Source organism: Gigantopelta aegis, chromosome 10 (assembly GCF_016097555.1).
Source record: "Gigantopelta aegis isolate Gae_Host chromosome 10, Gae_host_genome, whole genome shotgun sequence".
In the NCBI taxonomy this organism is placed as follows: domain Eukaryota; kingdom Metazoa; phylum Mollusca; class Gastropoda; order Neomphalida; family Peltospiridae; genus Gigantopelta; species Gigantopelta aegis.
Window position 1 is genome coordinate 34,251,046 of NC_054708.1, and position 25,940 is coordinate 34,276,985.

General features: G+C 35.4%; 1 protein-coding gene across 1 annotated transcript; it reads left to right on the forward strand.

The window, feature by feature from the left end:
• The first annotated feature begins 14,862 nt into the window (after window positions 1-14,862).
• On the forward strand, window positions 14,863-24,269 carry LOC121384194 (PRELI domain-containing protein 1, mitochondrial-like). Its single transcript, XM_041514468.1, has 4 exons — window positions 14,863-14,970; window positions 17,711-17,817; window positions 20,624-20,840; window positions 21,461-24,269. The coding sequence occupies exons 2-4, from the start codon at window positions 17,729-17,731 to the stop codon at window positions 21,791-21,793; spliced, it is 639 nt and encodes a 212-aa protein (XP_041370402.1). The 5' UTR covers window positions 14,863-14,970; window positions 17,711-17,728; the 3' UTR covers window positions 21,794-24,269.
• The last annotated feature ends 1,671 nt before the right edge of the window (window positions 24,270-25,940 follow it).

Here is a 25,940-nt window from a genome sequence, read left to right on the forward strand (position 1 = left end):
GACTACTTTCGGTTTCATTTTCATATATGTTTAGGTTCATGTGCAGTTAATATTCTAACACGCTTTCCTGGACACAGAACTCAGCTTTTGTCTAGGTCATATGTCAGTTATGATCAGCAGTTAGTGAGAAGGAAGTCGATCTAGTAGTCTTGTAGGTATATACCACCAAAATAAATCTTATAATTGTAACATTATGTTGTTAAACCTGATACACGCAGGGTATTAATCAACACATATATATCATGAATATAAATAACCCTCACCCTTAAAATAAATCAGAAACATGAGTTTAGACATAACGGGAAGCACCGCTGAATAGCTGAGTTCCACATAACAATTAATTCCCCGCACATGTTTTTAGCACAATCGTGGCTGGTAACGGACAGCCTTAGTTTGCAGAACAGTTTTATAAATACATCGATACATATATAAAACAGATATGCAAAACAGATTTAATATAGGGTGGGGGTTTTTGGTTTTATTGTTTGTGTTAAAATTTCGGATCGATGGCTTTGAAATGTGTGGATGACTATTTTTTTAAATGATTATTAATAATAAAAACATTTATACACATAATAAAACCACAAACGAGGGTAACTAAAACTATCCTGTACACAATCTCCATAGGATAAATTAACATATATGATTTTAATTAAAACTGAAACTCTTCTATTAAATGTCTGTTAGGTTGAAATCATAAAATCGCGACATTCGTCTATTTCACATGACAGCCTAAAACAACAAACTTTATTATTATTTTGCACTTCGCGTTTCCAATCCCATCCAGAAATCTATTACGCGACCCTATCCTATCAAGGTTCAGGCATCCCCCTATCCTGGGCCCGACGTCTGCAAGTGACAGAGTTCAGAGGCGATTCACGTTTTCTTTATCACTCACGATTTATGGTAACATTTAACCAACACCCACCTCTCTGGTTATTAAATATGGAGTAAAGTAATCAAAGTTAACTGACAGTGTTATAATTACATTTTAATTGGAATTGAAGTATTAAGGGGACTATAAGTGTTATTTGTACTGGTGTGTATACATAATATTAAAAACATTTCTTTTTTTCAGAGCTAAAGCAATCTGGAATGTTCTCGTATCATTCTGATGTTGCCGTATCATTGTTGATATGTGGCGCGAGACGCCAGGCCAAGGGAGATCACCCATACCATGTTAGTCTGCCCATTGTTTGAAGAGCTCGCGATATGCATCTCATTTTATATAATTGGCCTGTTCTTCGCAAACAATATTCTCAAAGTAAACAACGTGTGCTGAGAAAATGTGATAAAACACCAGATTCACCGTAGGGTTCTTCTTAAATGATTTCATTTCCCGGAGGCACAACTAAATGACCCGGTGGCATATTTGCCCTCATATGCGAAGAATATGTTAGCGTAAATTCCCTTGCTTTTTCTCGCAGATTTGAAAGAGGATATCCCGAGGATGTGTTTTTCTTGCACGATCTGCCTCCATGTTTATTCGATATCTGTTGAATCAGCTGCAATACTCAGGAAAACTGGAATAGCTAACTGGTAATTTTGCTAGTAGCAATACAGAGCGAGATCGTGCGTGCCGGTAGGCGTGTACTACGTCTGCGTTGTCTGGTTGCTTGTTTTACATTTGTGTCACAGATGCCTCCAGTATTAAGATACATCTGTGCCTTCAATATTAAGATGCATACCTGCTTGCAATATTAGGATACATTTGTGTCTCCAGTATTAAGATACATCTGTGCCTTCAATATTAAGATGCATACCTGCTTGCAATATTAAGATACATTTGTGTCTTCAGTATTAAGATACATCTGTGCCTTCAATATTAAGATGCATACCTGCTTGCAATATTAAGATACATTTGTGTCTCCAGTATTAAGATACATCTGTGCCTTCAATATTAAGATGCATACCTGCTTGCAATATTAAGATACATTTGTGTCTCCAGTATTAAGATACATATGTGCCTTCAATATTAAGATGCATACCTGCTTGCAATATTAAGATACATTTGTTGTTCCAGTATTAAGATACATGTGTCTCCAGTATTAAGATATATGTGTCTCTAGTATTAAGATACATCTGTGCCTTCAATATTAAGATGCATACCTGCTTGCAATATTAAGATACATTTGTGTCTCCGATATTAAGATACATATGTCTCCAGTATTAAGATACATGTGTGTCTTCAATATTAAGATACATTGTGTCTCTAGCACATAGACGGCGGAATCGTGAGGGGGGGGGGGACTCTTTGCTTCATTATAGAAAAGGTTAAACTGCATATGGTTAATGGATATAAAACACGATTGATTTGACTAGACACGGAGAAAAAGAAACGTCATAGTGATTCATACACCTATTCACTTTATAACCCGTGGATCAAAATTCCAGTAATAGTAGGATATATTTATAATCTGTGAAAATTTCAAGGTGTAATGACTTAAATTTTGACCGAATAGTAAGATTTTCCCTTAATGAATCATGTTCCATTATCTCACGCACAGTCTCTCACCACCCACCACCCCGAACATATTAGGCATCTCTATGAAAGGTTTGTTTTTAATTACAAGGGGAAAAAATTTGTTGAAACTCGTAGTTTTAACCTGACTAATTCTGTTATTCAGGTGCCAGGAATTTTAAATAGCAATGCACACTATGCCTTACAAGTTAGCCCCCGCAGTGTTCAAATCGTTCTGCCGCCTATGTTGCTATTAAAATACATTTGTGTTTCCTGTATAATATATCAATTGACTAACTCTGTGTTATATCAAAGGATCACTGGGAGTCTTCTCAGTAATATTAAAATTTAAATAAACAGAAATACATGTATGTTTTTTCCACTCTATAAAAGATATTATTATTAGGCCACAAAAAAAAATATAGTCCGTCATCTTGTTACAAAATATTTAAAAGCAGTATAGCATTCGAAAATTATTTAAATTTATTAGAAAAAAAACATTGGTGCCCATTGTTACGTTTTAGAGTATCAAACCACACTCTTCCAATAGAGACAGGTAGATGGATACGTAAACCATTATATGATAGATTGTGTTTTTTATGCAACACTAACGACATCGGAGATGAATTCCATTATATTTTTGCATGCCCATATTTTAACTAATTCAGACTTCAATATATACCGAAATATTATCGATCCAAACCAAACACATATAAATTTCACGAATTATTTAATTGTAAAAAAACTGGTGTCCTCCGAAAACTTGCAATATTTTGTAAACATATTATGAATACTTTCAAGCCCTCCGGCTCATAGCTTTATTGTATTATTATTGTGTATGCAAACCCAAACCAATTATTTATAATTATATTCCCATGTTCGTTTTATGTAGATATACTTATGTGAATAGTTTTACTCTGTCATCTTGTTAAAAAGTGTGAATTGTCGTATGATATATTGTTCCTCATATGCCGTGGATTACGGCCTGAGAGAAATAAATGTTCAGTTCAGTTCAGTCTCTGGTCAGACCAAAATTGCAGAATTGATGCGGCGATGCGTTGGGGTTTTTATTATTATTATTGTTTTTGTTGAGGTTTTTGTTTGTTTTGGGGTTTGGGGTTTGGGGTTGTTGTTGTTTTGGGGTTTTTTTGGGGGGGGGTGTTTTTTGGGTTGGGGTTTGTTTGTTTTTTGGGGGTTTTTTGGTTGTTGTTTTTTGTTGGGGGGAGGGGCTTAGTTGTTTTTTGCTTCTCTTCTTTTTAATTAATTAATTTATTTATTTATTTGAAAATCATGGATTGCACAAAAAAGAATAGTCCTCCTCATCTGCCTTAGGCCCTCATAAGTGGCTATGGTGCCCCCTCGTTTGCCTTGGTACCTTAAATTATTTTTCCCCATTTTCCACATAGCCACGGCAATTTTAATGTGTTCTTGCCTCACTATATTGTTGTTTGAGGCAGGTTAGCATTATTTCTGATATAGATGGCGCTGTTATAGCTATTACAGATTTTTTTTTTTTTAATGTTGATCATAAAAAAATAATTTATTATTAATTTATTTCATTTATTTATTTTTATTATTATTATTATCTTTTTTTCTTTTCTTTTTCTTTTTAATTTTTTTTTTTTTTTTTTTTTCTTTTTATTATTATTATTTTTTTCTTTTTTTTGCTTTATTTTAAATAGAAAATTCAAAATATAAGAGAGAAAAATGTGGATAATAAAAAAAATATCCACCCAAATAATCGTACGACATACACACACGTATGAACATATTCCATGAACATTGTGTATATATATAACTCGATTGTCAGAATGTAAGCAGACGCCAAGAACGATATACGCTCACTTAGGAAAAGCAGGAATACTTACTCAAGGGCTAAAGAATACTAAACAAAGAAATGAAATCTTAAACATATCTCGCATAATATTGCCATAACCAGCACAGCGTGAGCCACGTCTGAGCCGACAATGATGACCAGTTGTTTGGAAACTATGCTCGCGGTTTCTCTGTTAAAGTGCTTCTCTCAGCACACACCGGCACGTGGCGGACCATTCTCTTCACGTGTAGGGCTTTCAGGAGCCATTCGAAGAAATAAACACGAGACCAAGCAGATAACGGTTAATGTACAATGTTTGCTTACAGAGTGGCTCGATCAGCCAGGTTTAGTGTTTCTTGTGGCTTCTGTTGCAAACAAATTTGTTTTGAATCGTAAAATGAGCGTGAAGATTGGAAACATTGGGTTTGTTTTGTGTTTGAAGTGGAACTGCTGATAATCGTTGTTAGTGCCGCGTTGTCAGAACAAAGAAGTGACAGAGGAAATGTTTTCTGGCGTGCTTTCAAATCAGTCATTCTTCGTTTTATTGTCTTTCGCGCGAGAACTTATTGTTTATGTTTTGATAAAATAAAAAAAAGAGAGTAAAATAAAACATACACATGTCTCAATATGGTTTATGTAAAGATATTATTATGTGTAATAAAATTGGAAGATGTACATATTAATGTTTAAAAGAAATAATGAAGCGATCTTAGCACCAAGATAACCTCAAGGTAGTACTAAACCAAATAACTTACGGCTGGGTTGGAGGCTGCACCGAACTTTTGATAGAGAAGTGAACACCACAAGTCCTGTGATTGGTAATAAATGTGAGTGTGTTGGTTGTAAAAAAAAAAAAAGTTTCATCTGGGCAAAAAATGTATGCAATTTTATTTCATCTAATACCACTGTGTCAAGTACCCTTGTGCTTGAAACGTATGGGGTACATGTAAAAAAAAAGTACTCGAATTTTTGTCATAGACGCTACCCGTTATCTTAGAAATTAGCAGCTTGCCCCCCCCTCCACACACACACACTTTAAGGGTGAGGGATGGTAGTGTTTATATCCATGGCATGTATGTCTATTGATACGCTGCAGGTAGGAGTTTTAGCCACATATGTTACTATTGTCGTCTATGGGATTTGATTTGGTAGTATACACCCTTAACTGCATAAGGTAGGTAGGCACTTAAGGTACTCTTAGCGCTAAGATTGCTTCATGAAACGGGGCCCTGGGCGTATTAATAAAAGATTATTATGAATTTAAATCAATAATAATAATAAATTTAATGGAAATATATTAAACGTAACAGAAGACTGTTTTGTTACGTTGTGTACAGAAGTAAATCATGCTATTTTAAAAATTGAACGTGTAGTGATAATTGTTGACGTTCATGCAAGTATGAAACACAATGAATGAACGACGTAACATTTAAGCATTGCTGAAAGTAGTGCAAAACTATTGTTCATGCAGTTATGAACATCGGTTTTCCAAATCACATGATATTGGTTGGTCTAATCACGTATTACAATCAAGATAAATTACAGATTGGAATTAGATGTAAATCAAAATGAATCGTCGCTATTCTTGACCAGTATCCATTTTATTATTTCTTTAAAAGGACCCACTGAGTTTGTATCACTTTTTTTCGTCACGGTTTTTTTTTGTTGGTTTTTTCAGATCATTAAAATTGTAACTGAATTCTAAACACTGGACATAAGTAATACGATTAGCTGTGTTAAATACAGAGGGGTTGGTTTGTTGTTGTTGTTGTTGTTGTTGGGGGTTTTTTGGGGGGTTCTTCTTCAAATCATTAAAATTGTAACTGTGGGACGGGTCGTAGTCCTGGGGTATAGCGCTCGCCTGATGCGCGGTCGGTCTAGAATCGATCCTCGTCGGTCGGCCCTATAGCTATTTCTCGTTTCTGGTATATCAAAGGTCGTGGTATGTGCTATCCTGTCTATGGGATCGTGCGTATCAAAAGATCACTTGCTACTAGTGGGAAAAGGTAATGGATTTTCTCTCTAAGACTTTATGTCAAAATTAGCAAATGTTTGATATCCAATAGCCGATGTTTAAGATATCAATATGTACTAGTGGTGTCGTTAAACAAAACGAAATAAAACAAATTGTAATTGAATTCTAGATAGAAGTAAGATGATTAGCTGTTAAATACTGAAATACAAACACAAACATTCGTATACGTAGAAAGGTCTACGATAATGTTAGTGTCAGAATACGAACACCATCACCTTTTTGTATGTATACCAAATGGTCTGCTACATTATTTGTTTGATATAAAACAGCCACAGAATAACACACCGAAACGGGCACTTCCACCGTCGTCAAGTTGACCGGAAGAGGATGTGCGCTTCCTTATTGACTCCACAGAACGAGCTGGTTTCCACGAACACTACAATCTGTTTTAAACGAACACCAGGCATCCCACCATTGGACTGGGAAACATAACTCACCGCCCAAAGATGTCTAAGTGCTGACAAGATGACGTGGGTGGGAACCAGTAGTATAGAATTCCCTCTTGGGACCTCCAGAAGAACATCATTTGTTTTTTAAGGGGCATCACCTGAGGTGTGCCGAGTTCCAGGATCGATCGCCCTTGATGAACTTGGGTATTTTCAGTGCCTCACGGTTGATACTTCAAAGGTCGTGGTGTGTAAGATCCGAACTATGGGAAAGTGCGTTTAAAAGATCTCCTGGTGCGCTATCACTAGGAGTAACCTAGATATGGCAATAGGTTTTAATTCTATGACTGTCTGTCTGTCTGTCTGTCTGTCGATCTATCTCTGACTTTCTCCCCCCTCTCTCTCTCTCTCTCTCTCTCTCTCTCTCTCTCTCTCTCTCTCTCTCTCTCTCTTTTTCTCTCGCTCTCTCTCTATCTCTTCTTCCGTCTCCTCCACTCTCTCTCTCTCTCTCTCTCTCTCTCTCTCTCTCTCTCTCTCTCTCTCTCTCTCTCTCTCTCTCTCTCTCTCTCTCTCTGCCACAGAATGTATTTAAAAGTGCGTGTGGTGGTGGTGGTGGTGGTGGTGGTGGTGGTGGTGGTGGTGGTGGAGGGGCACTGGCAGACCGATGACCTTAGAAATTGACATATAGTACCCAATTACGGGGGGGGGGGGTCGGGGGCATCCTCCACCACCCTACCCCGAGCTCAATAATAGGGAGATGTGGAGGCACGGCCCACGCTGGCCCTTTATTCCGCGGCCCTTGATGAAAGAACAAATGTTTGCGTCAGAGATCGTTGGAGGGTGAATGAATTTTCAATTGAGTAAGCCTTTGTTTTCTTTTGGTTTTTTGTTTATTTATTTTGTTTTGTTTGTTTGGTACGTTTGTTGTTGTTGTTGTTGTTTTCGGTTTTTTCGGGTGTTGTTTTTTGTTTTGTTGTTGTTGTTGTTGTTTTTGGGGTGTGTTTTTTTTTTTTTTTTTTTGTTGGGGGGGGGGGGGTTTTGGGGGGGGGTTATACTACTACTGAAAACAGGTTACGGGTCAGTAAATATGTTTTATATGAAGTGAATTTCACCATAATACAATTATACTGAGCGCAACAGAATTTTCCCTGTTCTAACATCGAACTTCTGGTTTAAACAATATTTATTCCCAATTATAATGCTGGATGGGGATTGGCCAACAGACAAAATGCCTATATCAAGGCCTCTCCCTACAATTTCAAAATGTAATTCAGGTTTACACAAGATGACAGACCAATGGTAAGTTCTATGATTCCAAATATTTAAGGCATATTCCCACAGGCAAGTTTACAAATCTGTTCGCAACCCCAGGTCTACCAAGGATTATAAATAGAAGTAATCTAGATTACTACCGATTACTATGGAAGAAAAAGTGGGTTATACAACCCCCGAACTGCTGTGCCTAATAAGCGAATGCTAAACCACAAAAACAATCCTTGACGTATATACCCATAACAATGATGATCCTGATCAAATTAACACACATAACGAATTCTCTCAACATGCTTGGTGCGAGTTTGAAATTCGTTTTATCTCGCCTTCATGTAAAATTCTTTAATCTCATTGGTTGTTTGCCGTTGGACAAATCCCTTATACCCCTGTGGGCGGAGCCAAATTCTCTTATACCCCGTCTGTAATTTCCAACAGTTTCCAGCCACCCCAGTTAATGCTAAAGCAATAGTTAGATTATAAATAACATTGATAATCAATCAAGTACACATAATTAATTTTATTTTTACTATAAAATACACTATTTCAATACTTTTAAAAGCTGCAATGTTGAACTGGGCCACCTAATTACGGTCGTCGTGTTATTGTATTAATGCGCGATTAGCAACAGTTTTTTTTTTTTTTTTTATTATTAATATTTTTTTTTTTTCACTACATACATTTCTGATAAAAAAAAAAAGGTAGTTTTTTTGTTCTGTTTTTATTAATAACTGTTTCACAAACAAACTGTATTACAAACATTTGAAGTTAAAAACTCGTTTATCGATGGAACTATTTTTCGTCACTGGCAAGTGGTTTCGTTCGCGTCCGCGTGGTACGGCTCCGTTAATAAATTGTTAACAATTATTGTCTGGCGTTATTTTGATTATTTGGCTATAGGCCTATGGTTTAACATGTCGGCAAGATAAATTCGTTGTAGAAGCATCTCTCGGGGTATATGGCTTTTTATGTACCCTCTGTGTACTCTTTTACCCCCTCGCCTTCGGCTCGGGGTAAAAGAACACACAGAGGGTACATAAAAAGCCATATACCCCTCGTGATGCTTCTACAACTTATAATGTCTCGTACGAATATGACATTATACAAATACGAATATGTTTATTGGGGTTTCCGATCATTTCACCGCGTGTTCCACACATAAATACATTACAGTGCATATATACACAAAGACACATCTAGTTAATTAACATTAATGTTAAAAGTGAATATAAAATTGAAATGACAAATGTCAAAAAAATAATTTAATTGTGTTTAACGACATCACTAGAGCACATTGATTTATTAATCATCGGCTATTGGATGTTAAACATATGATCATTTTGACAGTCATAGTGAGGACATTTTATATGCACCATCCCACAGACAGGGTAGCACATATCACGGCCTTTGATATACCAGTCGTGGTGCACTGGCTGGAACGAGAAATAGCCCAATGGGCCTACTGACGGGGGTCGATCCTAGACCGACCGCGCCTGAAGCGAGCACTTTACCACTGGGTTACGTCCCGCCCACTGTCAAATTACGTATGTATACTATTTTGTCGGACTATTTTACGGCTTAATTATAAACTTACTTAAGTTAGTACAGTCGTGTATATTTAAAGGGTTTAAGCATAATTTAAGTTATCCATGGATAGCAATCCTTTTGTGTATGGTTGTTTTAATGATTAAGTAATTTAAATATATATTTGTTACAATGTAGTAAAAAGTGCATAATTTCTGTCTCAGTCATGTTTGGACAAAGGGGGCAGAATGTTTCTTTTAGAATTTTGGGATTTTTATATCTTCCAGTTCCAATATTTAAATTATGTGAGCTAGTTTTGTAATCGCAGAACGTTTATCTTTTTAGGGTAGTAAATCTAAATAAGTAGCACTAACGTATTATGGGTTACTACATATTGCCAACTTTGTATGTGGTGTCACTTTTGTCTTTTATGTAAGATGTTTTGTTTTCAATTCGTTTTGATAGCATTGTTTAATTTTGTCATCAAATATTATTTTTGTTACAGTTAAGACTAAAATATCTTTTAACAGAATTCTACTGACCTTTAACTTGTTTTCAGTAGTATAGAATTATGAAATAGGCGTAGGGCTCTTCTCTGGCTCCAACATGAAAATTTACAAAAACATATTGCACAAAGTTCTTTTTTAATTTCAAAGATGTTTTTGTTGTTGTTGTTGTTGTTGTTGTTGTTGTTGTTATTGTTATTGTTGTTGTTGTTGTTGTTGTTGTTGTTTGCATTCGCTTAATAGACACACGTCACGACATTGAAAATTATGTTGTGTTCAGTATAATGGTATGGTGATGAAATGTACTTCCATAGAAATATATTTACTGACCTTTAACTTGTTTTGAGTAGTATACAAACGCACACGTGCCCTACAAACACACTCGCGTTATAAAGACGACTCAGTCTTTTGAGGGTTTTTTTATCGTTGTTGTGACGAGCAATATTATCAATAGTACTTATTATATTAGCCAGACGAGTTGTGACCCAAAGTTAGTCTCTCGAGTACATTTTAATTATTTTTACTATTGAGAATATATCGTCCACATTCATTTTCTTACGGTCGCACGCCATTCTCCGATATCGTCTGGTATATCAAAGGTCGTGGTATGTAATATCCCGTCTGGGGTGGTGGTGCATATAACAGATCCCTTGTTACTGATGGAAAAATCGAGCTTGTTTCTTCTCTAAGACTGCATGTAAAAATTACCAAATGTTTAGCATCAAATTATAGTCGATGCTCTAGTGGTTTCGTTAAACAAAACAAACTTTAACTTTCTCCATTTTAAAACAAAGAAGTGGTATCCAAGTCCACTAGTTTGTGCAAAAAAATATTATTAGAACATGGCAAAAGACTTAGTAATATTAATATGAATCTGTTCTACTTTTGGTTGAAGCTTAGTTTCTTGCTTAAAATATTAAAGGGACAGTCCTGAGTTTACAACCATTGTAAAATGTCTCCGACCAATAGAGCCTTTTTGATGAAGTAACATACAAATTAAATATATTTTCTTATTTAGAATACCAGTGTCTGTATTTACAAGGTGTTTGTTGTTGTCATAATGCTTGTAGTAGCCCAAACTGGAGTTTACCTCCCAATAATTTCGTACGTACGAAAAAACATATATCACGAATTAAAGTAAAAACTGAGTGCTACAAATATTAGTATACGATCGCAAACGCATTCGATATACAGACACTTGTAATCTAAACCAGAAAATGTATTTAGTATGAAATGGAAGTCGCCAACAAGGCTCTGTTATCATAGTAGTCGCCAACAAGGCTCTGTTATCGCAAACATCTTGCGATAGCTGCAAACTCAAGACAGTCCCTTTAATTTCAATACATGATACATCGTTTTGTTGTTATTCTAATGTCTTCTATCTGGACTGTTTGTCCACGACAGTGATTTGGTTGCTATAGTCATTTGGTTAGTAATAGCTAGAGAAGTCGGTGTAGTGCCTTTAAAAATCTGTGTGAGTGCCGGTATCGAGAGGCTCAGATGCGAACGCCCACCACCCTCAGTTCGACACTTCGCTACCAAGGTCGATCGATACAATTTTAGGGTGGGAGTGTCATCATAAGAATGCTGTAGAAAGTTCATTCTCACCCACCCCATCCCCGCCATTAATCATCAAAGATGTACAGTTTCCATGGTTTCAGTCAGGACATATCAATTATATGTATGTTTTTACTGATAACAGGACGTTTGGGTCCCGGTGCATATTTGGCCCAAACCATTACGGCCCCAGGCTATTCGGCCCCGGAAGTTTCTGCCCCTAATGCAAAATATACACATGCATACATATACATATACATATACATATACATATACATATACATATACATATAAATACATACATACAAAGATATATATATATATATATATATATATATATATATATATATATATATATATATATACATATATCAGGTTAGGTACTACTACGTTTTGATATCGTGGTTATTTGGCGAGGTTTAGATAACGGTGTAACAGCTGAGCCAAATAACCACGATATCAAAACGTCGTAACTTGATTTTGTTTTTTATCATGGAACCACTTTCAAGTTACAGAAACTATCAGTATTTTCGTGTAAAAACTACTACCGGAAGTTGGATAATAGCAGGTGGCAGAAAGCATCTTGAGAATGGCATAGTCAGCTAGACAAGTTATGTGTCACCAAATTTTAAATAAAATACTTTGATTATATTTCAAAGTCTGTTGTTTCACAAACATTACATTTGTGTACCTTTTTCTGTTAAAATAAACGCACGTTTAGGCTACATGTAGCGTGAAGAAGATCTACATCACTGGATGCTAGTGACTATGACGTCAGACGTTGTTCCAATGTAAACATTCTTTGTACGAAGCTACTTTCTTTTTTGTTTCAAAATGTTTAATTCAAAACGCTGGCTCGTTCGGAATGGGAGCGAAGAATGCAGAATTTTAAAAATAAGATGTAATTTGATGTTACAGGAAGCGTCAATTTTTATATTTATTTATGCAGTTCAACAATTATTGGTGTAAATAGATGTTTAAAAAAAAACTAGGAAATGACCTACCTAAAAATTTATAAAAACATCGTCATGCTATCAACGGTGGTGTTATCAGGCAGTGACATAACAACACTTCCAATCATTATGTAAGGGTTATCAGGTCACAGGAAGCATGGTTGCATAATAAATGGACAATAATGTTTGTGTATGTTGATATAAACCATAATTGCAAAATAATGTATATAAGTATGCCGCCTGTTTGAAGTGTCCTTTCTTAAAATGACTTTTGGGGGTTTTGGCTATCATCCACAATTTACAACATTAAATTGCATTCGACAAACTCAAATTTCCCTGTTTAGAATATTGTGACCCCCTTTTACATAATCCTGGTTCCGCTCATGTATGCTATAAATTATGCCAATCAGTCGACGATAATTCTGATAATTTCTTACAAGACGTTTTATGTATGTCGTCTTGCGTGTTTGTTTGTTTGTGTTTGCTTACTGTTATGAATGTACTACTGTGATAGATAAGTAATTTCTCAATCGTATAAATGAATGAACGAATGAATAAAGTAATCAATCAATGTTTAACGACACGCCAGCACAAAAATACATATCGGCTATTGGGTGTCAGAAAGGGTAATTATATGGAAATTGGTAGCCTAATGCTTTTATAAACCCACAACAAATGATTTCAAGTTGTATCGACCGTTGATCTGTTTCTGCGAGGGATCTGTTTTGGTGGTTGCGTCGTTCAACAGTGTGTGCAACAGTACTACAATGTCATTTCAAAATTCCTGACGTCGTTGACTTTTGTATGGGGAAAGTAACAAATGTTTGTCACATTCACAGACATGTTCGTAAAAATAAAGTTAAAACGAACAAAGAAAGCAAGACTGAACTTGACCCACTCATAAACACTGCACATTTCTTAATATCTTTTCTACGATTTTCAAAGACTGTTATTTGAAAGAAAACTTAATTTTAAAAACTATTTTTGTCTGTTCTCAACTGTACTGCTATCTAGTTATTGAAGTCACATGATTGTTACGGTGTATGCTGACAAAACTCTTTTTACAGATACTTGCCAAAAATATATGGTCTTTATATGTTTTAAGATAAATATCTTTCTGGATATCTGTTTTTCTTACACACCCGTTGGAGAGAACATCGTGCGTTATTTTTGGTAACACATGGGTTGTTTACACATATGTGTGTTAACAATTTCAAGACATACGACTGGCTGCTCCTAGGTGATGACCAGGTCACCAATGTCATGCGTCCAATAATAAAAAAAAGCACGGTGGAAATCGATTAGACTGTGACGTATAGTTAACCTGACAATCATAAGTGTCTGTGATGCGTAAGTCAGCCACAAGTGCAAAGGGTTGTAAATAACTTTTAGTCGAAAAAGATGTTAAAATTGGTTTAAAACCTGGATATGTAAGAAATAGAATAATACATTCGTGTCCGTTAGATACTATTTATCTCACAACTCGTTGTTTAAAAACGTATCAAACTCGCTTTCTCGCGTTAGATATATTTTAAAACAACTCGTGAGATAAATGGTATCTTATGATCACTCGTGTATTATTCCCTATATATATTTATTAAAACTCAGAATGCAGCTTATATTTTTCAACAAAACAATTTTACCGTTATAACCATGCATTTGCTCGAATTATAACACGATTGCAAGACATCAGAATTGTTATATTCGTTTTCCAGAAATATTGTCTGTTAACATTGTTTCTCGAGGACGTCATTTTGTAATTTGCCTTAAAATATTTAAAATAATTTTTATAAATTATTATTAGTACATGTTTTGTTAAACAACATACATGTTTTGATAAAATATTGAACCACTGAACGTTTTACTCAACCGAAACAGGTTACGTAGTTAACAATATTTACTGTTGATGCATGCTACAGTTTTTGACGCACGTGCGGTAAAGTTTGCTACATAGCGACCATTTTAAAGCTCATTTGAAGCATAGAAATACTAATAAAAAGGTAGCTATTTAGATAACAACTGTATGTTATAAATATTGATAAGCTTTAGAACCGAATGCTTATGTTCACCGAAACTGTTTCACCAATGATACATTTTATATATAGAACAAAAGTTTTTTGTTTTATTTTCAAATAAAAAGACACGAAACAAATATATTGTTATGACCCATGCCAAAAAGATAGCGTGAGAAAATACAGTATATATTGTAAACCATGTGGGTAATAAATATATACACTGGGGCTGAAACTTCTGGGGCCGATTGTGTAGAGGGGCCGAATCGTCTCGAAAGTGAAACTAGCTGTCTGGTTGACCGAGACTACTAACTTAATAAGGGAGCTAACTCAAATTTATATATTTTTGCTGACGCAACTCTGTCTATTTTTACGGACTTATTTTTCTGGAATGTGTTTAGGATTATTTCGTGTTATTGGTTTAATTTGCATTACATTTTTGTTTTAATGGGTAAGACCATGTTGGACTAATGTGTATTCCTTATTCATTGCCATTGTTCATCTTAATTCGTAGTGTGTAGTTATGCAAAAGTTGATATCACGTGCACTAACATTTTTGACTTCCGTTTCGGAAATGTAGCTGGAGACATAGTTAATGAATATAAAAGATTGGCACTTTATTTATTATGTTAACACTCATTGTTGGCCTTTAGTAGATTTTAGAGCATTAAAAACAAATTAAAAGTGGTCCATTAGCCTTGGGCTACCAGTAGGGACCGCGGACACTTTTTAAATATGACAAGATTGATAGATATTGATTGTTTGTTATAGTCATTTATTGAAGAAATACCTTTAAAACAATTTAAAAATAAAAAAATAAAAAAAATTCAATTGGCCCTGACCCCCCAAAACTAAAATTTGTAATCAGGGTAGGTAACTCCGTTTTGCAAAAAAAAAAAAAAAAAAAACCCAAAAGTTTGGCACACTCAAAATTGTAGGAATGTATTCATTATTTTCAAATAAAATACCTTCAATACCATTAATATAATCAGTATAATTGACTAATTGGTCATTATAATACCCATCCACTCCAAAAAAGGGTTCAACATAAGAAAACGAATTTTTTTGTCGCATAAGCATATATCATACAACATGTGGAATGTAATAAAACTCATTTGTGCATTACAAATGAACATTACCACCATCATCATGTGCTACATGTAGTAATCAGTAACTCCTCATTTGTTACACACATTATCACAGCATGCTTAATTGTACAGAGTAAAGAGCATCAGTTGGCCATGGAAAAAGTGATATACAGGTCAATGGTCAATATGTAAGAGGACAAAATGTGTATCATTAATGTTGTATCTCTATAAAAATGTCAACTGTGTGTGTGTGTGTGTGTGTGTGTTATATGAGAGATAGAGAGAAGTGGGACAGAGAGACAGTGGGGGGTGGGGGGGGGGTGGAGAGTAACAGGAGGACAGAGCAAGAGAGATAACAGATGTATGTGTTAGGTTTTTGGAAATCGAGTTTCTTCATAATTACAAAATTTGGAATAATTAGAGAATGCTTCATTGTTGGTTGTATGGCTTATTAGATAGCCTGTCTTTGATTTTTAAAAAATAAGTTAGTGGCATTAAAAAACAAAATTACATCACCCATGCTGTGTTCTTGAGACAATTATATACACATTTAGTGCTGTCAAAGGTGTGCAAACAGTGGTTTAATTGGTGAAACGAAAAGTTGTAGAATAGTTAGGATATTTTTGTGTTTTTTTACACATTGAGTATAATGTCAAAGTTGACATTTTTACCTGGGTATCACTTTAATAGATTACAGCCAGTGCTACAACTGGTGTAACAAAGGCTGTGGTGTGTACTATCCTGTCTGTGGGATGGTGCATATAAAAAATCCCTTGATGCTAATCGAAAAGAGTAGTCCATGAAGTGGTGACAGCGGGTTTCCTCTCACAATATCTGTGTGGTTCTTAACCATATCTCCACGGCATTGTCGATTGCTGCAGGCAATTGCATGGGTTAATGGATCATTTCCGAGTTCACTGATTTGTCTGATAACAAATATTTGACATATTAATCACTAATACACACTCTACAGGAAGAAACCTGTCAGCACCTATGTATTTAACCAGAACATTATTGAGACTCCTAGAGTGTGTGTTTTATAACTGCATTCAGGCACATATGTGCTTGTAAAAATAACCCTTTCGTAAGAGTGGTTCGTCATCTGATTTTTAAGGCTACTACTTGAGAAAAAAAAGTATCATCTGATAAACTTCTATGGCAAGGCTTTCACTACAGACATTAATTCTTCAAGCTGTATACAATATTACACAGAGGTCAGCTGTTCTAAACTTCAAGAAGTAATGGTGACCAACAAGAGGGTGTACCAGCTAGGATCAGTGTTGTAGCGGGGTGGGGGGTGTTCCTGTGGCCCCAAAAAAACACATTGGTCATCCTAACCCTTATTCTGCTGCTGTGGTGCCAGTGAGCCTGCAACATTATCAGTGTTTTTAAATTTCCTTTTGAGCCACATTTTGTGGATTTGTTTGGACACTGTTTTGTTTCCTCAACACAAATAATGTTTGATTGCTGGACTTTCTGACTTAATGTTCTCATTCAAGTCTTTATGAGATGGTGGTGTTGCTTCCTTCCAACTATGAAGTATCTTGAGATGCGTGTTCTGCAACCGGGAAGCTCGAATATCAGAATCAGAGATCCATCCATCCAATCAGTCCTATCGTGACACAAGGTCTTTTTCACTGGATATGAGACAACAAAGTCTCCTCTAGTTTTTAATCCAATCAGGAGCCAATAGCAATAAATTCACAAAACATTGTAAACATAGTTTTTAATCCAATCAGGAGCCAATAGCAATAAATTCACAAAACATTGTAAACATAGTTCTGCGAGTTTCAAATTTAAATCTACAACTTGTTTGCCATTCTAACGTTCGCAGGATAAAGCCAATATCTTAAAACAGAAACCAGTGATTGTCTATATATCTGCCATCAGCTTTTAACTGGCACAGATTCACAGAATTAAAAAACAATTATATGGGCCATATACTACAGTTTATTAGATTACCTGTATTTTTACTCCGAAATTAAAAAATGAGTGCATTTTCATATTGAGTAGATAATATAGATATATAGGTATGTTTTTATTTATTAAAAGATTATTCTGTAAAATTTGGTATTGAAAATGCTTTTATAACATCTTTTTCAGTGGTTCATCCATTTTAAGATGAAGTTCTTCACCATTAGTTCTGTTTTCAAGTTTTCCTGGGATCAAGTAGCTTCTGCCTTTTGGCAGAGATATCCAAATCCTTACAGGTACATAGCACTATTTTTACCACTATATAGTAATTAGTATACAGACAGACATATACACACACAGTAAAGTACTCTTGATAATGAACCTAAAGTGACCATGATAGTTTGTTATAGCAGTAGTTCATTGTACACATTTGCATAAGTTGGTTATTAATGTATAATAAAATAAAACGGGACTTTACAATATATATAAAAAAAAAATTCAGAGAGTATGTGTGTATTTTGTATACTGGTATGTATGTGTGTGTGTGTGTGTGTGTGTGTGTGTGTGTGTGTGTGTGTGTGTGTGTGTGTGTGTGTGTGTATGTGTGTATATATATATATATATATATATATATATATATATATATATATATATATATATATATATATATATATATTATATACATACATACATACATACATACCTACCAGTATACAACATTTCACACATACACACATACTCTGTCTGAAAATATTAGATTATTTGTAAAGATTTCCTACATCACTGCTATATGCCACTCACACCTCCTATCCCCACCCTCTGTCTGAGAATATTGGATGGATTAATATTAAGACTACTTAGTAGTGATCACATGTAGACACCTAACAGCCATGGAAACAGTACTGTATGAGGGGCAGGACGTAGCACAGTAGTAAAGATTTCCTACATCACTGCTATATGCCACTCACACCTCCTATCCCCATGCACCCTCTGTCTGAGAATATTGGATGGATTAATATTAAGACTACTTGGTAATGAACACATGTAGACACACCTAACAGCCATGGAAACAGTACTGTATGAGGGGCAGGACGTAGCACAGTAGTAAAGATTTCCTACATCACTGCTATATGCCACTCCCAGCTCCTATCCCCACCCTCTGTCTGAGAATATTGGATGGATTAATATTACGACTACTTAGTAATGATCACATGTAGACACCTAACAGCCATGGAAACAGTACTGTATGAGGGGCAGGACGTAGCACAGTAGTAAAGCGCTCATTTGATGTGTGGTCTGTCTAGGGTCAATCCTCATCATTGGGCCCATTGGGTTATTTCCCGTTCCAGCCAGTGCACCACAACAGGTATATCAAAGGCCATGGTATGTGCTATCCTGTCTGTGGGATAGTGCATATAAAAGATCCCTTGCTACTAATGGAAAAATCTAGTGGGTTTCCTAAGGCTATGTTAGAATTACTGAATGTTTGGCATCCAGTAGCCTATGATTAATAAATCAAGGTACTCTAGTGGTGTGATTATACAAAACAAACATTCGTACATCACCACCGCCACCTATTCTGGTCTGTAGTACAGTTAACATTTTCCACGATGGTCGATTGTGGATTTCAGTCAGTCATCACATTGCTGAGACCCAACCAATCAGTCTTCAGTTATTATAATTAATTTGTGCTGATGTTGTACGAGGGTAGGCTGCTATGTACAAGCAACATGCTTACTTACAAGATTCTACTCCCCAACGTTAGTTAGTCCATGTAAAAGTGTGTACCGATTCATATGCAATCATATATATTCAATAAAATATTTGGTAGTCATGCTAATATGAATACCGTATATCTTCGCCTGTAAGTCGATCTCGGCTATAAGTCGAGTCCCTAATTTCAAGCCCTGAAAACGTATTTTTTTATTGACCCGTTTATAAGTCGACCCATGAAAAACTACTTATAAATATTGAAATATTTCTTATTTTCAGCACATGAGAACAATAATATTTGAACAAATTTTTTTTTTTTTACAAACTTCGGTTTTCACGTTTTGTACATCGCAATATGATCAGACTATTCCAATCAAACTATCATTATTACATAGCATCAAAACGAAATATTCCCTTAGTAGAGAGTGAAAGCTGTTTTACTGTTACTGTATAGTACTGTACAGATGGTTTTGTGCACAGACAACGACTTTATTTATAAACACTGACAACAGATCACTACGATAAAACTGAAAGTATCACGTTTGCCGCCATATTAATACATGTAAGGAGGATAACTCTGGAAAGTACACTGGTTTTTGTACCAAATGATTTGTGTCCCTATTGCTCTAGATAAGTGAACTGCAGAGATCAGTCTATTTTAAGGGAAAGCTTAGTAATATTCATGAAGTAATCACCGCCAAAACATTGTTTGAACAACCATTAATGCCAGTGACCAGATTTCAAAATAAACTCGGGCAACAGGTAGTTAGTATTGTTTACATTTTTACTATTAGTTATGACTGTTAATTTAACTAAGTGGACTGTTGTCTTGGCATGTGAGTGAGATCATACGCCTTTTCGCATAACCAAAACCGTTCTAATGCCAAAAAAAATAGGTTATAAAAAATAAATGTGTCAAATTAACATATTTGAGTATAAATACATGGCATACTTCAACAATTAAACTTGTAAAATAATCCCCAAAACTAATATTTTTTGGTGAAATTTTTTTACCCTCTTATAAGTCGACCCCCCAAGTTATAAAATAATTTTTGGGTGAAAAAAATTCGACTTATAGGCGAAGATATACGGTAAGTGTTATTATCCAGATTCGGGCATCTTTGTTTAATTCAGGCAAAAATCAGCCTGCCTCCACCTACAAAGTCCATGGGTATGGCAGTGGAGGGTGCACTTGGTAATGGGTCAGATTAAGATTATAAGAAGTCATGACAAGGGAAAATGATAAAAAGTTTTTAATTGAACCATTCACCACAAGGTATATACATGTACATAAACTTTTTTCTTCTTTATATTGTCGTGAGGGAACATGTTTCCAAGAATATTGTTTATTTTCAAACTGTGTAAAGTTTTAAACTTTTTATATTTTAGTAAGCATGTTCTTAGTGAAGATGTTGTAAACCGGGAGATTTCCAGTGGTTTGTTATACAGTACGAGATTAATAACGAAGACAAACCCTCTGCCAAGATGGGGAGAGCGGTTTGTGCCAGGCCCACGACATGTCTGTGTTTTAGAAGAGTCCATTGTGGATCCATGCAACAAGACTATTACCACTTACACAAGGAATATAGGCATGCAGAGAGTCATGGTAAGTTTGTCTGTTAGCAATGTAGTCTCTTCTTTTTTGTGTTCTTTAGGTCAATTTAAATATATTGATGATCTCTGGTCAGTGCGCACATTGATTTTGATCTTTGCATGTCAACGTTTTAATTTTAATAATAATAATATTGTGATACACCATCTCTCTAAAAACAAATTCTGTTCTGAATGAGTAGTAGGACTTGGGTTTTTTTTTGTAACTTTTGAGGTCGAGGTCACAGAAGTTGCTTGGCTATATGGAAACTGTGAAGGAAAGCATTTAGGGGTACCAAAGCAAATGAGGGGGCACCATGGCCATGGCAGATGAGGATATAAAATAAATAAATAAATAAGTTTTGGACCATTTATGCTTTCAGATTAAAAATTTTTGCAAAATAAAACATTGGCACATCAGTCCTGGAACATTGGTCTTACCAGAGACCAACTTAATAATTGTTTTGGCATTATATTTCCTGTCTAGATGAAGTAAAGGATGATTTAGGCCTGCAGGATTTTCCTTTCACATATCAGCCAGTTTTTAGAGTTTACAGTTCATGTATTCAATCAAGTGTGGAGAGAAAAAAAGTTCTGTGATTAAAATACACATGTAATTATTTTGATACTTTTCAGACGGTGGAAGAAAGATGTGTGTACAAAGTGGACCCAGAAAACACAAAATGGACAGTATGTGAGAGATCAACCTGGGTGTCGTCCTCCATTTATGGTTTCGGAAGAGCCATTCAGGCTTTTGGCATGGACAGGATCAAGAAAAACTCAGTAAAGGCCTCAAAGGGCTACGAATACATTTTAGAAAAACTCTATGTTCCTGAAACCATCCCCGAACAGACATTACACAGAACGGACAAACTGAAAGAGGCTGCTCGCAAAGCGGCCGAAGTAGCAGCGGCTAAAGCAAAGAGTAAAACGCGGCCAATCCTTGCATCACCTAGTCAGATGTCCTGAGACACAGTTTTGTTTCACTTGGATCTTACACTGGAACAGCAATTCATGGAACTCAGTTCTGTACCGATAAAATGTCACTTGGTGAATACTGTTACTGACTATAAGTTAACAAAATGTTCTTTAAATGCTCATAATATATATATGGCATGGTATGAAGAAAAACAGACTGATACTGACAGTAGTTGATACATTAAAATAATTACATACAAACGTAATTTGAATATCTGGGACAGTTGCTTTTATAAGAGCCTTTTTACATTTTCAAATATAATGTCTGAAGCACCAAAATTACAGTTTCATAATGTCCAGATATTAGTGACTTGTCTACTAATGTATCTAATGTACAGAGCTGGAACAAAACTCTTCACTCGTGGTAAGATTATTAGATTGCACACTCTTTGGATATAAACATTTGTGTTGATACAATGAAAATTGTAGCACCTCTTCAATTTTACTTATGGTTTTAATTATGACTGGAAATCTGAGAATCTTTTGTAAATGAATAAGGATTCTTTATTTATTTATTTATTTATTTAAATATAGATTCAAGATTTTAAAACTGACATTGATCTTTTAAGAACAAATCGTGATCTATTGCAGTAAATTGCTAGTACCGTGTATCACAGTACACGGACTGCAACACTCGATTGAAACAGAAGTCTGTAACTAATGTGAAATAATTGCATCGGGATCTAGCTGGGTCGATAGAGTGCTTTCCCAAGGTGCATGGGTTGAAGGATCAAATCCCCTCGAACCCATTGCCTGTCTATAAGGTACCAACCAGTACCCCACAACATGTGTATAGAAAGATGTGGTATGTGCTGTCCTGTATGGGGAAAATGCATATAATAGATCCCTTGCAAATGGAAAAATGTAGTGTAGTTTTCTCTGAAGATTCCTCTAAAAATTATTAAATGTTTGACATTCAATAGCCGATGATTAAGTAATGTGTTCTTATGGTGTTAAACAAAACAAACTTTACCAAGATGAAAATGTTCCAGATTTTTCTGAAATTCCCAATATTAGCACGACCCTTAAAATGATCCTATCTTGTTCTTTGATAAAAAAAAAAAAAAAAAAAAGGCTGAGCTCAAAGTAACCCCGGACTTTTTCTTCTGTTTTGTGTCCACTGTCATTTTCATAGCTGATGTATCATGGTCATGAAAGTTCATATTGTCAGTGGATTATTGAGTTTACCTCACAGCACCCGCTCCAACCCAGAGAAAATTTACAGCATGGATGGGAAGTGCAAGAAACTTTTTTTTCTTCAAAATTTTGATTCGGGACATTTCTATTCAAATTAAAAATTGATTAGCATTTACTGTTTAATGTTTTAAAATTGTGTAGCTTTCTCTGAAATTTGCTTACTGAATCGTGACGCAATACTGAATAAAATGTTCCTTGAAGTGCAAGGTCACAAAAGCAATTTACCTCTCATTAATCCATTTTCTGGGCAGACAGTCCCGATAGCTGAGATGTATGTAAACAACAGTTTACTTGAACCATAGTTTATTTTAAGCATGAAAGCAAATGCTATACTAAATAAATAGTGCAGTTTGATGCTATTCTGTATTGAATTGGAAGTACAAATGAACCCAGTGACAAATGGATGCATTCTGGGTTTCTGCCAGACGGTAAAACAGGTATAACGCCATACCCAAATTGTTTTGCAGATTTCTTTTTTGACAAAATTAATTACTGTATGATTTTCTCAACGCTAACCCCCATAACCCCTGTTGACTGTGGTTGCATCCAATTCCATAGCGTCATACCCCAAAAAACATTATCTGGCAGAAATACAGACATTGTATTAATGCATCTGGTTTCCATTATTCAATATTAAATTATGCTTTGTATATGTGTACATGACAGTAGTGGGCATTTCACTTGTGTTTCATATATCACACCAGTGTCCTTTTCTCCCAATGTCCACCTGAATGTTTCTGTTGAAAGTCTGGTAATATTTAACTGATCTTCAGTTGACTTGTCTGGTCAGACAAGTTGCAAGAACAGTCGACTTGCTCTAGTCACCAAACTACTTGTCCTAAGTAAGTGGTCAAGTCTTAAAGAGGAGCCACATGAAGAACTACATTATGTATGTTCGGTGCCATGTTGGAATTTTTATTTTACTTTTATTTAATTTTTTGCCTGTCATGCATGCACAGCAATATTTTTGTTGTTGATTTAGACTACCAGTATAGTTGTGTTAAATCCTGGACAATCTGTGACAACATACGTAAATTGTCCAATTTAACACCAAAATTAACCTACGGAAAACATGCTTATAATCATTATTATTGCATTATAATAAAACATTTTGCACTTTATACACCTGTATTTCAAAATACAGATCATGATATGTTATGGCACACTTTCACAGGAAAAAAAGAATTTCCAGTGAATTTCTTCCATATGTTTGAGGCAGGACCTTCAAATTGATTTGATCATATACCGAAATTAAAGTCATGATAACCTAGTTTCTCATTGTTGAAATCTTTTTCATGGAGTATCTTCTGTATTGCTTGCTGCAGGATCATCAAGCTAGTACAGAGTTCATACAGGTCATAGAAATCTTCGAAAGTCGCATAATATGATTTGGGTCATGGAAAGTTAATGAAATGAAAATCGATTGATGATAAAGAGAAATCAGTATTTCGTTTCAAAATATTTAAATGACATTTATAATGATAGAAAAATGTTTGAAAATTATCAAAAAGGTCATGGAAAATATCTTTAAATGTTATTTTGTTGATGGCCAAGTGTTACCTTGTATGAAACCCATAGTAGTAGTATGTCATATTATAGAGGGAAGCCTCTCAAAACCATACCTCAAACGTATATGTATATTGACCAATGTTTTTACAAATTGCACATTAAAAAAAAAAAGCATTTTTATAATTTCCAAAACGGGTTTAAGTTTATGTCAAGACACAACACAGGCCCACCCACAAACCCCTTCCAATTTTGAACAGATATGTATGGAGTTTACCAGTGTGTGGTACATGATACGCCCATCAGGAGTTTGATGGAAAACCATATCTATATTAATGAATATGTTACGGGTATGATTCAATTCTAATTATGTGAAATGTGTGCAGTGGGATGGATGAACAGTTTGTTTTGGACCACCAACCATCCCAAGTTGTTCCTACATGTGGTTTGATGGTACTTGTATGCATCTGTATGCAAGATGTGATCTAGACAAGGATTTACTGTTATGTGCAGTAGACCGTGAAAAGTAGGTCACAGTGACCTTGTAATAGTATGTGACACACCACCATTCCAAGTTGTTCTTACATGTGAGGTTTGATGGTCCTTTGTGTATCTGTATGCATGATATGGTCCAGACAAGAAAAAGTTAACGGATATACGGATGGACAACGCCATACCATAATACGACCCATCGTGGATGGGCGTATAAAATCTGGCTTGTACCTTCCCAATTCAGATATCGTTCCTATAGGCCTGAGCTAAATTTGAATTATTCACACACCCAAAAAGCCTTAAACTATTGGCTGGTATGGATATAGGTTACTGTGACATGCTTTCCTGTCATCACTGTCCATGAACTATTTAATGAATATGTTCAGTTGTATGCAACAGGTTCATCATAAAAAAATATATCAAAAGCATATCTTTATTACATCATAGGTTAGGTCACTGTTGCCCTCAGGTTACTTAAGCTAATTGTTTTTGTTTTTTTGTTGTTGTTTTTTTGTGCTACTGGGTATGGGTATAGTGCTGGGTATGGGTATATACAGGCATAGCAGAAGAAAGTAGACATTGAGGGAGGTGGAGTAGACATTGAGGGAGGTGGAGGCTGCCTGAGATGAGATCAAAGGCGCAAAGCAAAGTTTCTAGGGGTTTCGGGCATATGCTCCCCTATATAATTTAGAAAACTAGATGTCCTGAAATGTAATTTTCTGCATTCTACAAGTTAAATTCATCTCTGCCTTAAGATTTACTGCCAATAATATTTTTTATTCAGAATTATTGGTGTGTGTGTGTGTGGGGGGGGGGGGGATAGAGCCCCTGCTCCACCTTGTCTAATATATATATATATATATATATGTATATGTATTTACACACACACACATGTGTTATGGTTTTCAATTAACTTGCACATTGCCAATTCTACAGTTCATAA